This window comes from Staurois parvus, unplaced genomic scaffold, assembly GCF_062004578.1.
Source record: "Staurois parvus isolate SC_StPar_1 unplaced genomic scaffold, SC_StPar_1.0 ptg000845l, whole genome shotgun sequence".
In the NCBI taxonomy this organism is placed as follows: Eukaryota; Metazoa; Chordata; class Amphibia; order Anura; family Ranidae; genus Staurois; species Staurois parvus.
The window spans coordinates 2385001-2402500 of record NW_028318641.1 but is presented as its reverse complement, the minus strand read 5'-3'; the positions used below and the strand labels follow the sequence as shown (position 1 = coordinate 2402500).

The following is a 17500-nucleotide window of genomic DNA, read 5'->3' as shown; positions in this document are numbered from 1 at the left end:
TTGCAGGTACTATAATACCATCAGGGCAGCAGTACTGATACCCTAGGCCAGCCTCTCTCTACCTTTCCAGCATGGAGAAACCCTTGAAATAACTTTAATTCCTCAGGGAATCCCGAATAATTACTATATCAACAGTTCATGATACGCAAGAGTGATGGTCAATGGGAACAATGCTACAGACATCTCAGGTCAATGGGAAGAATCCCATCCTTACAGATATCTGAAAGATCAGTGGTGTCAGTGGTTACTCATCTTAGAAGAAGAAGCTGCTCATTGCTCCAGGAACCCTCTGCAATCTCTGCAGGAACATTATGGTTCCATGGAACCCTGGTGAGAAAGACTGGACTAGGCACTTGACAGGCTGCCTTTAAAGTGTTACTAAACACCGGACCCTGCATTCACTATATCCGGTCTCTTCGGACCCTGCATTCACTATATCCGGTCTCTTCGGACCCTGCATTCACTATATCCGGTCTCCCCGGACCCTGCATTCACTATATCCGGTCTCCCCGGACCCTGCATTCACTATATCCGGTCTCCCCGGACCCTGCATTCACTATATCCGGTCTCCCCGGACCCTGCATTCACTATATCCGGTCTCCCCGGACCCTGCATTCACTATATCCGGTCTCCCCGGACCCTGCCTTCACTATATCCGGCCTCCCCGGACCCTGCCTTCACTATATCCGGCCTCCCCGGACCCTGCCTTCACTATATCCGCTCTCCCCGGACCCTGCCTTCACTATATCCGCTCTCCCCGGACCCTGCATTCACTATATCTGGTCTCCCACAGTACACAGAACATGGAAATGCAATTATTTTAGTAAATATAAACTACTAAATACCTTTTCTCATCAGCAGTATATAGCAGTCTTGTAACTTCTATCAGTGTCCAGCAGAGCACTGGTTAAAACCTGTAGGTGGAGTTTTCTCTCTGCTCTAGGAGGATGCAGAACCCCTGACCTCTGTCTGGACAGTGTTGATTGGCCCTGTGGTGATCACATGCACTCTCCCAAGGAAAAAAAAAACCTCTCTAGCAATACACACCAAACTGAGCATGTGCAGAGTGACTCCAGAAAATATGTCTTATCAGGAGATAAGAGGGGGACACTGGAAGAAGGGGAGGACCGGAGAAGTCAGGATCAAACCACCTTTTTACACAATGCAAATGATTAACCCCTTAGGTTCCACAGTGAGTATAACCAGCATGATTTACTGCACATACAGACTGATTGTACTGCTGTGGGTTTTTGTGGGTATGTTTAATAGTAAAGAAAAAAAAAATCCCCTGTGGCTGAATAGCAAACATAATAAGAAAGTTCTCTCTTTTTTAGTTGTGAAGAAACTGATAGTTGTCTTAGCATGTACATACTCCTAGTGAATACTAAAATGAGAGGATATGCTTCCATTATCATCACCTGGGCACATTGGTGCTGCAACTGGAGAAGCACAGATTCAGCATCCCTTTACATATAAATGAGAGAGCGGGACTTTCTATAAGGCACATTAGGTCCATGCCTATAGGTGCCTCTCTGACGTGTGTGTTTGAAATCTATGGAACTAGCTGTCACTTTAATACCTGAGTCTAGATTTCAGCTTCTGTACGTTTTAACATAATGGCAGGATTATTTATACAAGAGCTGCTGTCATGCTGGTTTCCCATATACACTGCTCAAAAAATTATAGGGACACTTTTTAATCAGAGTATAGCATCAAGTCAATGAAACTCCTGGGATATTGATCTGGTCAGGTAAGTAGCAGAGGGGGTTGTTAATCCGTTTCAGCTGCTTTGGTGTTATGAAAATTAAAAACAGGTACACTAGATGGGCAACAATGAGACAACCCCCAAAACAGGAATGGTTTTACAGGTGGAGGCCACTGACTTTTTTTCTCTACTCATCTTTTCTGACGGTTTTTCACTAGTTTGGCTAGGGTCAGTGTCACTACTGGTAGTATGAGGCGATACCTGGATCCTACAGAGGTTGCACAGGCAGTCCAACTCCTCCAGGATGGCACATCAATACGTGCCATTGCCAGAAGGTTTGCTGCGTCCCCCAGCACAGTCTCAAGAGCATGGAGGAGATTTCAGGAGACAGGCATTTACTCTAGGAGAGATGGACAGGGCCATAGAAGGTCCTTAACCCATCAGCAGGACCGAAATCTGCTCCTTTGTGCAAGGAGGAACAGGATGAGCACTGCCAGAGCCCTACAAAATGACCTCCAACAGGCCACTGGTGTGAATGTCTCAGAATAATCAGAAACAGACTTCATGAGGGTGGCCTGAGGGCCCGACGTCCTCTATTGGGCCCTGTGCTCACTGCCTGGCACCATAGAGCTCGATTGACATTTGCCATTGAACACCAGAATTGGCAGGTTGACCCTGAGCACATGTGACAGACGTGAAAGGGTCTGGAGAAGCCGTGGAGAATGTTCTGCTGCCTGTAACATGGTTCAGCATGACCGTTTTGGTGGTGGGTCAGCGATGGTCTGGGGAGGCATATCCATGGAGGGATGCACACCTCAACAGCTTAGACAATGGCACCCTGACTGCCATTAGGTATCGGGATGAAATCCCTGTACCCATTGTCAGACCCTACGCTGGTGCAGTGGGTCCTCGGTTCCTTCTGGTGCACGGCCTCATGTGGCGAGAGTATGCAGGCAGTTCCTGGAGGATGAAGGAATTGATACCACTGAATGGCCCCCACGCTCACCTGACCTAAATCTAATAGAACACCTCTGGGATATCATGTTTCAGTCCATCTGACGCCACCAGGTTACACCTCAGACTGTCCAGGATCTGGGAGGAAATCACCCAGGACACCATTCATCGTCTCATTAGGAGCATGCCCCGACGTTGTCAAGCACGTAGTGGCCATACAAAGTACCTTTTGAGTTGCTGCAATGAAATTTCAGCAAAACAGACTCGCCTGCTGAATCATTTTTTCACTTTGATTTTCGGGGTGTCTTTGAATTCAGTCCTCTGTAGGTTGATCATTTTCATTTCCATCAAACGATGGGGTGTCCTTACGTAACACATTCCCCCGTCCATAACAGTATAGATATCCAGCATGAAAAATTTCCCCATTGAAATATGATGGGTTTTCAAAGTGTTTTTAATTTTTTTGAGCAGGGTATGCCTTTCGTTACCATTTACTTTCAACAGCACCCCAATGCATAAGGCGACGCACCTGCACTACACCGTAATGCACTGCTATATGTTGTGGTCAGGGGCGGACTGACCATTTGGAAACTTGGGCACTGCCCGAGGGCCCGGGGTCAGTAGGGGGCCCCATGAGATGCCCCTGGTACCTTTTTCATAGGCTTTTTTGAGTTTGGGCAAGGACACAGGGGCCCCATGATCCCCTATTGCCCGGGGGCCCCATGAGTTGTCAGTCCGCCCCTGGTTGTGGTGCATTGCATCACAAATCAACCATGCAAGTGTGTTTTGGGTCTACTCTGTGTGCACTGCCAGCCTAGTCAGATAAATTGCCTGCCTTAACCCAACACAAACTCAAATCATAACACCCATGTTCTAATGCAACACACCAGAAGGGGGCCTCAGCGCTCCTCTATCAGTGTAAACAAAGCCACATGCTTGTTTATATAGGAGCACTGTCAGCACAACTGGTTTATAAATACATTGTAACAGTATTGTTACAATGTACTTTTTTAATTAGTTATTTTAATAACAAATCAAAGATGTTATCCTTAATATGGACTCAATTTACAAAACTTTAAACAGAAGGATAGGGAACTTTATTTCAGCTGCATTTCATTGGCTCTGTACATATGCTTTGCACAATGACAAAGTTGAAACTAATCTAATCTAATATGGGTAGATTAATGCAGGCCATAGACGGGTCGAAAACCGGCCTTTTTTTTATAAAAAAAAAAACAAAAATCGATCAATCGGCCGACGTTACCACCAACGGTAAAAAAAAACCGGCTGATTTTCGTCCCGTCTACGGCCGGCATTTTTACTTCTGTCCCTTGCAGAGAGCTCCGCTATTATATTTTACATGGAAAAGTCTTGCAGTTGCAACAATGTATCCATTTGTATCCATTTCGGATACAGATTTTTTTTTTTTATTCGGATACAAATAGATACATTGTTGCAACCGCAAGACTTTTCATCTAAAATATAATAGCGGACTGGAATTCTTTTTTTTCTTATTTTTCTTCTTTTTCTTGCAGGTCACGGCTCATGCGCAGATTCTTTATCGGTAAAACGATCGGCCGATTTGCCCATCATTGCTGGGAAAATTGGCCGATCAAAATTGCCTGCGAATTTTCCAACTTGACCGATAAAAAAAATGTGCCAAAACCCTGAAAAACGGCCGACCAATTAACCCACTAATGGTGCGATAATCGTCCGATTTTCAACCCGTCTATGGCCTGCATTAGACATGCAGCTAAATCTCCCTTAACTGTGAAATCCAATCCACATTCAAACTGCACTGTAGAGGCTACTAACAGGCGGTGAAGAAGCAATGTGACGCCTCTTGCCAACGGTTTTAACCTCATCTTTGTCAACAAATGCAGTTGGGAGACGTTTGTGGCGCTTCCTCATTTGCTTGGCTGTATAGAGTTTGGTGCCAGCCTCCTGCTACATGTCGGGGGAAATTTGCTGCTTGCACAAAATGAAGCAACGTGGCCCCAACATGTGAACACCCCTGTCTGCTGCCTATTGCAGCTTAAGAAGGGGAGGTTGACAGGCGACAAAGGTGTGGCTCAACCGCCCATTTATGCAGTCCCCCCAACCGCAAGTCTAAATGAAGCCTAACTAAATTTAAAATCTCCTTGACTTTACTGAAAATAACTTTCACTTAAAAAAAAAAAAAAAAAAAAAAAAAAAAAAAAAAAGAATTCTTAGGGCTCATGTACACTGCAGCTGATAAACTCACGTTTAGGAGCTGTTCAGCGTTTTTTTCAGCAGCCCCTGAACTCTCCCTAATGTTTTCCTATGTGTCCATGTACACATCATCATTTACAGTCATTTACAGGCATTTGAGTTTACAGTTGTTTTTCTGAACGCAGAAAACTTGCGTTCAGCAGTTGATTTTATCTGCGTTTCAAACCGTGAAACGCTTGTAAACGCGGCAAATAACTCTTCCAGTTCCCAATGCTGTCCAGAACCCTTTTTCATCATGAAAAATGTATGCAAAGCGTTTTCAAGGTACTCAGATGGACAAAACACTGAACACAGGATGTTCCTACCAAGCTTGTCACACATTGTAATGACCAATTCACACCTCAGACCTCTCCCACCCTTGGAAACAAAAGATATGTTAATGACCATTCACACCTCAAATTCCTCATGAAGACCCCCTGCCAGGTGACCTTAATGACTCCCTCCACCAGACACCTTTTCCACCCTTGGAAACAAAAGAAATGTTAATGAGCAAATCGAACCTAATTATCTCAACACATACTGCTGTCTCTGCTTCTACTCTCTGTATTTCTCTGATACAGTCTGAAATAGTTAATAATTTACCACTTTTCAGTGCATTCTGGGCATTTGGGAGGTTCTCCTGTGCTTATCTTTAAAAAACGCTTCTAAACACAAACACATATAAACTTGCATAAATGCGTTATGCAAACGCGTCTAAACAGACGTTTTTTAACCTACGTTTTACAGCAATCAGTTTCCATCGTTCAGAAATGTCCCGTATACATGGGGCCTTATCCTGGTGTATTGAATAGAACGGATATAGAAATTGGACCCTGCTTCATGGGGTTTTTTGGCCTTGCACTGGATCAGCTGTGGGTATAGAATTGTGTATATGGAGGTTTTATATATTTCTTTTTTGTATTGGTTGAACTGGATGGACTTTCTGCAGCCTACTGCAACCTTTTTAAGTATGTAAACTAACTGAAAAAAGAAACCACATTATCCCCACGTGTCCTGTAAGGAAACACTCACGGTGGGTTGTCACATTTTCTTTGCCGGAAGCGTGCTCCGGTTCCACAGGTACGGCTGCACATGCTCCAGGAGCTCCAGGCACTCCAGTCTCCATCCACATGCTGAGGGATTGGGGTCTTGCTTACGCATTCTCCAGCTCGGCACCACTGCAGAACAAACTCCAAGAACTGAGAATTGTAGATTGTAACCCGCTGTCATAGTGTCATGTAAGAAACCGCAAGCACAAGAAGCTTTCATTTCAGAAGAACTACTGTTATTTAAAGATGTATTAAACCCAAAAAGCAAAACATATATTACAGCTTAACAATTCTTAAACCTGGGGGGGGGGGGGGGGGTGGAGTGGCCGGATGTAGCGGGTGACGAACACCTAAACACCTGAGAAAGGAGCTCCAGTACATCCTGAAATATCCTGCTCCTTTACACCCGGTACCGGCAACCGATCCGGCCCACTTTGGGTGCAATGCTTTACTTGGTCCCCTTGATCCTGCTGACATGCCATCCAAGAGCAGCTCTTTTGCCCCATCGCCTGAGGCAGGTAATGGTATCCAGGTGAGTCACTGTGGAGACGATTGGCTGGTAATTAACAGACAGTTGAGCAGCTGAGTACTGAAAGAAAAGAGCTGCTCAATAGGTAGCAGGAGCCCAGCCCTGACAGAGGAATCCGTTTACTGGAGTGTCAGGAGCCAGTTGTCATCCTCTTCAGGAGAGACAAAGAATCTTACCGAGCCCTTGTTTAAGACGCAGAGGTGGCTTGGGTAGAATGATGGGGAGGGACTCTTGACTTTTGATGGGGAGGGACTCTTGACTTCTGATGGGGAGGGACTCTTGACTTCTGATGGCGGGGGGAGGGGGGATCTTGACATCTGATGTAAGGTGGGGGGGGGTGAAGTGCTCTGGACATCTAGACTTACAGATACAGCCATAATGCTGATGTGGCCAGGATTGCCAGGTGCAAACAAAGGACAAAAGCCTAAAAAATAAAAAAATAAAAGGAAACTAATGCAGCCATCACATCTAAGAATTGGTAAGCTGCAATATGTCAAATGTTTGTGTTTAGGTTTAATACCAATTCACCAGTTCTTCTGCTCACCTTGTCCGCTCCACATTCTGTACCATCCAAAGGTGGATCCAATTTAGTTTTACAAGAGGCATCTCCTTCTACTAGACACCACAAGCCAGCGCACATCAAATGCTGAAATTAAGGGAGTCACAGAAATAGTTTCCATTAATGAGGCTACATTTTGGATTTGACTTACATACAACTATTTTTTACTAAAACAAAATACAGCTACTATTACTATGAGATCCCGTTCACAGTGACCCCAAATAATAAATAGGTTTTAGGGGTTCTGTGAGACCTGAAAAATATTTTATGGGCTCCTCTGGGGTAAAAGGGTTGAGACATGCTGATGTAGACAGTGAAGATCAGAAATGTATCCACTGGAAAGAATTCTAGATAACGTCATTAAAGATAGAACAACCCCAATGCATCATCTACTGATCAGCTGTGACATTCAAGTAAACCTGCATTCCCTTACCTCCATATTTTTGCAGAACGTGGCATTACTGCCAAAAAGGATCTGGCACTGCTCGCTGGCACTGTAATGCATCCCAGGCAGTTTGTGGGGAAGCCTGACAGCATGGTGACTGCGAGGGTCTGTCACCAGCAGACATGAGCTCACCTTGGACCTGTGTAGAGTTCAAACAAAGCCTAAGGGCTCAGGGTAACATGACAAAGACGGACCTTCAACACTGAAAAATTAAGAAATGCATTCCATGCATGTTAAATTCAGACAGGAAAACGCTTTAAAGTGGTATGAACCCCAAAAATGTAATATATTGCAGCTTACCAATCCTTAACGCAGAACTTCACAGTGGGGCTGTGCCCATGCTGAATAGGGTAACTGCTTGCTTTGATTAGCAGCGCAACGATCCTTTGATTTGCTGGAAAACAGAGCTCCTCACGTCCGGCGGTGGACTGTTCCTGCCTTCCTCATGTTCAGGGCCAGTCTAGGGGAGCGATGACATCAGGAACAGTCCACTCACAAGATCGCTAGTGTGTGCAGGGGCGGACTGACCATTCGAGCTCTCGGGCACTGCCCGAGGGCCTGGGGTTAGTAGGGGGGCCCATGACATGCCCCTGGTACCTTTTTATAGGCTTTTTTGAGTGTGGGTAAGGACACAGGGGCCCCATGATCCCCTATTGCCCGGGGGCCCCATGAGTTGTCAGTCTGCCCCTGTGTGTGTTTTTGTGTGTGTGGGGGGGGGAATTCGGTCTTGAACTTGGAAGATTGGCAGATTAGGTATGTTTATCTCCACAATGCAATCCCCTAGACAAGTGATCCCCAAACTACGGCTCGTGAGCTGGATGTGGCCCTTTGCGTGCCTTTATCAGGCCCTTGGGGCACTATTCCACCCACTGATACCAATGTTAAGGAACTATTCTTCCCACGGACACCAATGGTATGGAACTATTCTTCCCACGGACACCAATGGTATGGAACTATTCTTCCCACTGACACCAATGGTATGGAACTATTCTTCCCACTGACACCAATGGTATGGAACTATTCTTCCTACTGACACCAATGGTATGGAACTATTCTTCCCACTGACAACAATGGTATGGAACTATTCCTCCCACTGACACCAATGGTATGGAACTATTCTTCCCACTGACACCAATGGAATGGAACTATTCTTCCCACTGACACCAATGGAATGGAACTATTCTTCCCACTGACACCAATGGAATGGAACTATTCTTCTAATGACACAAAGAATGGGGTATAATTACTGTTACTGATGCCAACAACAGGGCACTATTTCTACAACTGACACCAATGATGGGGCGCTATTCCTACCACTGATATCAATGTTATGGAACTATTCTTCCCAATGACACCAATGGTATGGAACTATTCTTCCCAATGACACCAATGGTATGGAACTATTCTTCCCAATGACACCAATGATGGGGCACTATTCCTACCACTGACAACAATGGTATGGAACTATTCTTTCCAATGACACCAATGGTATGGAACTATATTTCCCACTAACACCAATGTATGGAACCATTCTTCCTACATACACCAATGGTATGGAACTATTCTTCCTACTGACACCAATGGTATGGAACTATTCTTCCTACTGACACCAATGGTATGGAACTATTCTTCCTACTGACACCAATGGTATGAAACTATTCTTCCTACTGACACCAATGGTATGAAACTATTCTTCCTACTGACACCAATGGTATGAAACTATTCTTCCTACTGACACCAATGGTATGGAACTATGCATCCCACTGACACCAATGATAGGTAGTATTCATTTCCCTGACATCAACAATGGGGCACTATTCCTTTCCCTGATCCCAATGATGGGGCACTATTTTTTTCCCCTACTACCAACAATGGATCACTATTCCTCCCACTAATACCAACGATGGGGCATTGTTTATTCCCATTGACGCCGGGGCATTTTCTACTCACACTGGCCATAGTTTACCCCCCTCAAAGTCTGAAGGACAGTAAACCGGCTCTTTGTTCAGAAAGTTTGGAGACCCCTGCCCTAGACGAAACCGAGCAGTTGACAGATGCAGTGCGGGCACAGCCCCACTGCACTGGAAGAAAACAAATTCCTGTAATTATTTAACCAATACACGCCCGGCCAAAAGGCGGCCAGCAAAATGTACTGCATTTCCGGGTTGGACGCCAAATGGCGTCCTCCCGCACACGCGCACTTTTCGCGCTTGCAGAGCCACGCAGCGGCGTGATCTGTCACCGGCTGTGTACCTCGGACACGGCCGATGACAGATCTGAGTTTCGGCCCCCGTTCTGGTACCATGTGACCTGCTGTGACCAATCACAGCAGGTCACATGACAGTTGTATACAATGGATGGCTTCATTCATGCCATCCATTGTATACTAGTGTCTAGCTGTGAATGGTCACAGCTAATCACATGCACATGTCATGTGATTAGCTGTGGCCAAATCACACCTAAGCACAAAAAAACCCCAAAAAAACCTGAATGAATCGATGTCATTCAGGTAAATGCTTGCTTATAGCAAAGTAATTCTTTGCTATAAGCAAATTGTGTAAAAAAATAAAAAAATAAAATACTGATCACTTCCCCAAAGTAGTACAATGTTACTATGGTAACATTGTACTACTTTGGACATAGTGAAATCTGAAAAACAAATCTGAAAAAAAAATCAAAAATTAAAAATAAAAAAAATATATTTTTTTTTCCATACTGTCACCAGTCAGTGTCACTGATCACCACCATGCCAGTTATATGATGATGCTGTACTGCACTGGTAACATTATGTAAAAAAAAAAAAAAAATAGTGAAAATAATTTGTTGCATTTTTCCTTTTCCGAAAAATTATGAGAAAAAAAATACAACTTCAAAAAACTCGCCATGCCTCTTATGAAGTACGTCGGACTGTCTACTCTGCAAAAAGGGGTCATTTGGGGGATATCTGTACTGTCCTGACATTTGGGGGATATCTGTACTGTCCTGACATTTGGGGGATATCTGTGCTGTTCTGACATTTGGGGGATATCTGTACTGTTCTGACATTTGGGGGATATCTGTACTGTTCTGACATTTGGGGGATATCTGAACTGTCCTGACATTTGGGGGATATCTGTACTATTCTGACATTTGGGGGATATCTGTACTGTTCTGACATTTGGGGGATATCTGTACTGTTCTGACATTCTTGGACCTCAAGAAATTAGATTGGCTGTCAGTACTTCAGGATTGATCAATATTCAGATCTATACCATAGTTTGTAAACTCTATAACTTTCCTACAAACTAAAAAATACATCCTAATTTGGGTTATTTTCACCAAAGACATGTAGCAGAATACATCTCGGCCTAAATTTAGGAAGAACAATTATTTATTTGCAAACTTTTATAACAGAAACAAAGAAAAACTTGTTTTTTTTCAAAATTTTGTCTTTTTTTGATTATTTAGCAAAAAATAAAACACCCCGGCGGTGATTAAATACCACCAAAAGAAAGCTCGAGTTGTGTGAAGAAAATTATAAAATTTTAGTTTGGGTACAATGTTGTATGACCGCGCAATTGTCATTCAAAGTGTGAGAGAGCTGAAACCTGAAAAATGGCCTGGGCAGGAAGGTGTAAAATTGCCCGGTATTGAAATGGTTGAATGTGGTGGATGCATTCTTTTTTTTTTTTTTTAGTCTTTTTTCTCCCCTTTATTTTCACCTGGTGATCTGGCCAGTAACACACTTCCTGTCTTAGGGGGTCTCCTCTATGGATGGAGGAACACTGGAGACAGCTTTGGACAGAGGCATTGTCATCTGGGGGGGAGGGGAGTATTAGATGGACTAGCAGATTTAGAAGAATGTGACCAACACATTAAAGCTGAACTCCAGCCAACACTTTATAAGCAGTTACAGTAACAGGTTTTTTATTGCTTTTGGGATAAAGGAGTTACATAAATGAATAAAAGCTGATCATTGTACGCACCCCTGTCAGTGGTAAATGGTTTGTCCCAACCCTCTAAGTGCTGTTTTTCCTGGAAAACTAGATCTGGTAAAAAGTTAAAAAAGTTGAAGAACAGACTTACTAGCCAATTCACTAGGTGAAAAAAAAACAAACAAACAAAAAAAACCCCTAAATGCAAAGTCATCTAATAATTGGTAAGCTGCAATAACATTTTATTTTTGGGTTTATTACTGCTTAACCCCTTCCAGTCCGGACACTTTTACCCCCTTCCTGTCCAGGCCAATTTTCAGCTTTCAGCGCTATTACACACTTTGAATGACAATTGCGCGGTCATGCAACACTGTACCCATATGAATTTTTTACCTTTTTTGAGACAGATAAAGCTTTATTTTTGTGGTATTTATTCACCACTGGGATTTTTATTTGTTTTTGCTATGTAAATGAAAAAGTCCAAAAATTTTGAAAAAAAGGTGTTTTTCTTATACAATTTTGCAAATAAATAATATTTCATCATAAATCTTGGCCAAAATTTATGGTCACCATGGTGACACTGTACTACTTGTGGGGGGTGATGAAGATTTTTTTTTTTTTTTACACTGATTGCTTTTACACCCATATAGGATGTAAAAGCAATCATTTCTCTTTTTCTCTGTCTGCATTCTTGCAGCCATTGAGAACTACTGAGTGAGCTGTGATTGGTCACAGCTTCTCACATGGTATAAGGCTGTTGTGAATAGTTCTGTACCATGTGATCTCTGTGATCATTCACAGATTTCACACGTAGTAAGCAATGATGTCACAAGTGACATCTTGCTTACTACTCTGCATGTGACCACTGATTGGCCTCCTACAGAGGTCCCGTCTGACGATCGGTGTTCCACTGTGAACCTAGGCTTAAGGTGTTACTAAACCCACAACAGTAAAATCAGTCTGTATGAGTAGTAAAGCATGCTGGTTATACTCATTGTGGAACTTAAGGGGTTAATCCTCTGCATTGTGTAAAAAGGATGTTTGATCCTGTCTTCTCTGATCCTCCCCTTCTTCCACGCCCCCCCATTTCATCTTCTGATAGAACAGAGCTTCAGGGACACTGTGCACATGCTCAGTTTGGTGTGTGTTGCTAAAAAAAAATTTTTCTTTTTGTGAGGGTGGATGTGATCAGCACAAGAACAGTAAGCACTGTCCAGACAGATGGTGAGGGGTTATGCAATCTCATAGGGCAGTGAGAGGAGAATGAAAACTCCTCCTACAAGCTTTAACCAGTGCTCAGCTGGACACTGATAAAAGTCACAAAACTGCTCTAACTGCTGATTAGAAAAGGTATTTAGCAGTTTCTATTTACTAAAATAATTGCACTTCCATGTTCTGTGTACTGTGGGAGACCGGATATAGTGAATGCAGGGTCCGGGGAGAGCAGATATAGGGAATGCAGAGTGCAGGGAGACCGGATATAGTGAATGCAGGGTCTGGGGAGAGCAGATATAGTGAATGCAGGGTCCGGGGAGAGCAGATATAGTGAATGCAGGGTCCGGGGAGAGCAGATATAGTGAATGCAGGGTCCGGGGAGAGCAGATATAGTGAATGCAGGGTCCGGGGAGAGCAGATATAGTGAATGCAGGGTCCGGGGAGAGCAGATATAGTGAATGCAGGGTCCGGGGAGAGCGGATATAGTGAATGCAGGGTCCGGGGAGAGCGGATATAGTGAATGCAGGGTCCGGGGAGAGCGGATATAGTGAATGCAGGGTCCGGGGAGAGCGGGTATAGGGAATGCAGGGTCCGGGGAGAGTGGATATAGTTAATCCGGGGTCCGGGGAGAGCGGATATAGTGAATGCGGGGTCCGGGGAGACCGGATATAGTGAATGCTGGGTCCGTGGAGACCGGATATAGTGAATGCAGGGTCCGGGGAGAGCGGATATAGTGAATGCAGGGTCCGGGGAGAGCAGATATAGTGAATGCAGGGTCCGGGGAGAGCAGATATAGTGAATGCAGGGTCCGGGGAGAGCAGATATAGTGAATGCAGGGTCCGGGGAGAGCAGATATAGTGAATGCAGGGTCCGGGGAGAGCAGATATAGTGAATGCAGGGTCCGGGGAGAGCAGATATAGTGAATGCAGGGTCCGGGGAGAGCGGATATAGTGAATGCAGGGTCTGGGGAGAGCGGATATAGTGAATGCAGGGTCCGGGGAGAGCGGATATAGTGAATGCAGGGTCCGGGGAGAGCGGATATAGTGAATGCAGGGTCCGGGGAGAGCGGATATAGTGAATGCAGGGTCCGGGGAGAGCGGATATAGTGAATGCAGGGTCCGGGGAGAGCAGGTATAGGGAATGCAGGGTCCGGGGAGAGCGGATATAGTGAATGCAGGGTCCGGGGAGACCGGATATAGTGAATGCAGGGTCCGGGGAGACCGGATATAGTGAATGCAGGGTCCGGGGAGACCGGATATAGTGAATGCAGGGGCCGGGGAGACCGGATATAGTGAATGCAGGGTCCGGGGAGACCGGATATAGTGAATGCAGGGTCCGGGGAGACCGGATATAGTGAATGCAGGGTCCGGGGAGACCGGATATAGTGAATGCAGGGTCCGGGGAGACCGGATATAGTGAATGCAGGGTCCGGGGAGACCGGATATAGTGAATGCAGGGTCCGGGGAGACCGGATATAGTGAATGCAGGGTCCGGGGAGACCGGATATAGTGAATGCAGGGTCCGGGGAGACCGGATATAGTGAATGCAGGGTCCGGGGAGACCGGATATAGTGAATGCAGGGTCCGGGGAGACCGGATATAGAGAATGCAGGGTCCGGGGAGACCGGATATAGTGAATGCAGGGTCCGGGGAGACCGGATATAGAGAATGCAGGGGTCGGGGAGACCAGATATAGAGAATGCAGGGTCCGGGGAGACCAGATATAGAGAATGCAGGGTCCTGGGTTTAGTAACACTTTAATATTTTGTGATTTAGGAAAGGTTTACTATTATTAATAATATTATTGCTGCTCTGATTGGGATAAAACCAGCCACTTACTTCAGGAAGTTCTCTAGCTCATCACGACTGCAGGTTGACCAGGACAAATCACTGGGACTCCGCCCTTTTACCCACTCTCCAGACATTATATGTGAACGGCCTGCACAGGATGGCTGGTCATCATCATGGCTCATTCCCATGCTGCAAGATAAAGAATATTAATACACTTGATTATTTTGTATTAATATGTAGGAAACCTGTGTTAAGAAAAAAAAACATCTGTATCTGAATCCCACTTTGTGAGTGGCACACAGTATAGGAGGGGGTAGTAAAGCCAAAGAATAACTCCATTTCAAATGGAAAAATGTATACATTATATTGCCAAAAGTATTGGGCCTCCTGCCTTTCCACGCACATGCAGTTTAATGGCCTCCCAGTCTTAGTCCGTAGGGTTCAATATTGAGTTGGCCCCGCCCTTTGCAGCTATAACAGCTTCAACTCTTCTGGGAAGGCCGTCCACAAGGTTTAGGAGGGTGTCTATGGGAAGGTTGGACCGTTCTTCCAGAAGTGCATTTGTGAGGTCAGGCACTGATGTCGGGGAAGGAGTCTCTAATTCATCCCAAAAGTGTTCTAATCAGGTTGAGGTCAGGACTCTGTGCAGGCCAGTCAAGTTCCTCCAACCCAAACTCGGTCATCCATGTCTTTATGGACCTTGCTTTGTGCACTGGTGCGCAGTCATTTGGAACAGAAAGGGACCATCCCCAAACTCTTCCCACAAAGTTGGGAGCATGAAATTGTCCAGAATGTCTTGGCATGCTGACGCCTTAAGAGTTCCCTTCACTGGAATTAGGGGGCCAAGTCCAACTCCTGAAAAGCAACTCCACACCATGATCCCCCCTCCACCAAACTTTAGACTTGGCACAATGCAGTCAGGAAAGTACTGTTCTCCTGGCAACTGCCAAACCCAGACACGTCCATCAGTTTGCCAGACAGAGAAGCGTGATTGGTCACTCCAGAGAACATGTCTCCACTGCTCTAGAGTCCAGTGGTGGCGTGCTTTACACCACAGCATCCGATGCTTTGCATTGCACTTGGTGATGTAAGGCTTGGATGCTGCTCGGCCATGGAAACCCATTCCATGAAGCTCTCTACGCACTGTTGTTGTGCTAATTTGAAGGCCACACAAACTTTGGAGGTCTTTAGCTATTGACTCTGCAGACAGTGGCGACTTCTGCGCACTGTGCGCTTCAGCATGCGCTGACCCCGCTCTGTCATGTGACGTGACCTACCACTTGGTGGCCGAGTTGCTGTTGTTCCCAGTTGCTTCAACTTTGTTATAATCCCACTAACAGTTGAGCGTGGAATATTTAGTAGCCAGGAAATGTCACGGATGGACTTATTGCACAAGTGACCACCTATCACGGGACCACGCTTGGAGTCACTGAGCTCCTGAGAGCGACCCATTCTTTCACCAATGTTTGTAGAAGCCGTCTGCATGCCTAGGGGCTTGATTGTATACACCTGTGTCCATGGAGGGGATTGGAACACCTGAATCCAGTGATTTGGAGGGCGGGCCCAATACGTTTGACAACATAGTGTATGCTGTAACACAGGCGCATCTCAAATTAGAACATCATCAAAAAGTTAATTAATTTCAGTAATTCAATTCAGACAGTGAAACTCATATATTATATAGATTCATTACACACAAAGTGATATATTTCATGCATTTCTTTTAACCATTTACCAACCGTACTGAAACCCCAAAAATGTCATTTCCTTCTTGTATGAAGAGCTCTGCACTACGATACAAGTCAGGTTTTAGGCATCCTCTGCAACAAAAGTGTAATTTTCAGTGAGATACTCCCTAAGGGTTAATCACTTCTAAAGGGCTGCCAGCACTGCAAATTTTCTCATCAGAACACTGGAAGTGCATCAGCTGATTATAATAAAACAGTCCCTCCCATTCAGAATCAGTCTGCATAACACATGCACGGAAAAAATAAAAAAAAGAGCTATTCCTTCAGAGCAAAAACAGGTAGAAATCAGCAACACAGTTTGTTCAGAATCTTGCAATGTACATACTTGAATAGAATAAAAAAAAAAAGGAAAAGAAGAGAGGGAGATCAGAAAGGCAGAATCAGGGGTCCAGGAACTCCAGGACCAATCATCAGCAGAGGCCCAAGCTGGTCAGGGGGATCGTGGGAGAAGCATTTGCCAGCCACGGATTTGTCTTGTTTTTATGAAGCGGTGTTCACCTGTCCTCAGTCCTGATTCACTGATGGTGTTTATAATACTGGCTTTTACCTTATGTGAGTTTGCTAGCCCCTCCGTGGGCGTGCCTTTTGCCTATGTTTTCTATTGTTTAAAACTTAAGAAAAACCATTGAAATACAAAAATAAAAGGTTATATTTTGAAAAAAAAAAAAAGCTGATTAATACCCCTCTACAAAGTTACTCATGAACTTTGGAAAAAGCCTCAGCTTTTCAATATAGTTTAAGGACCACAGGTGACATTTACTCATATACTCTCTAGTTTTGAACCAGGTTTATGAGACAACCGTACACATGTTCTTCTTTATCCAGGGCGGTCTTAAAGCATGGGCACTGTCCAGGAACCCCAGGTGAATGGGGGCCCCATGATAACTTTGCATTATATCATACTTACCAACTCTCCCGGACAGTCACGCTTTTAAGTAAGCTGTCCCGGGTTGGCCATGTCCCAGAACCTGTACTGTGCCCTTCTGATCCCAGTATTGTGCCCTCTTAATCTGCCCCCCCCCGTACTGTGCTCTTCTGCCTCGCCCTGTACTGTGCCCTTTGTGTTGATCAGTCTCTGATTTATGGCATGTTTTCTTTTATTAAAAGTACTAATAAATATATGTTTAATTCTATCAACTAATTATCCTTAAATTCTTGAGAGTAGGTGGGCAAGCAGGTAGGGGCCCCAGTGCATTACGTTGCCCAAGAGGCCCATGATGCTATTAACCACTTGCCATCCGGCCCATGTATAGAGACAGCCAGACGGGAGCAGTGCAGGGGCGGGTCCCCCGCTTCCCTGCTTGTGTGCACTCCCTGGGAGTGCACAGCACCGCGATCTGGTGCACACTGTGTGCTCCAG

At 45.0% G+C, this 17500-nt stretch overlaps 1 protein-coding gene across 2 annotated transcripts in view; it reads right to left on the bottom strand.

Moving 5' to 3' along the window:
* Positions 1-17500, bottom strand: part of ADAMTS17 (ADAM metallopeptidase with thrombospondin type 1 motif 17) — a 508325-nt gene that overhangs the window by 198290 nt on the left and 292535 nt on the right. For both annotated transcript variants that reach the window (XM_089655532.1, XM_089655533.1), the window contains exons 9-12: positions 14441-14581; positions 7462-7612; positions 7014-7115; positions 5924-6069 (exon numbers count right to left, since the gene is read on the bottom strand). In XM_089655532.1, the coding sequence (XP_089511658.1) occupies positions 5924-6069; positions 7014-7115; positions 7462-7612; positions 14441-14581 (540 nt within the window). The remainder of the gene's footprint in view (positions 1-5923; positions 6070-7013; positions 7116-7461; positions 7613-14440; positions 14582-17500) is intronic.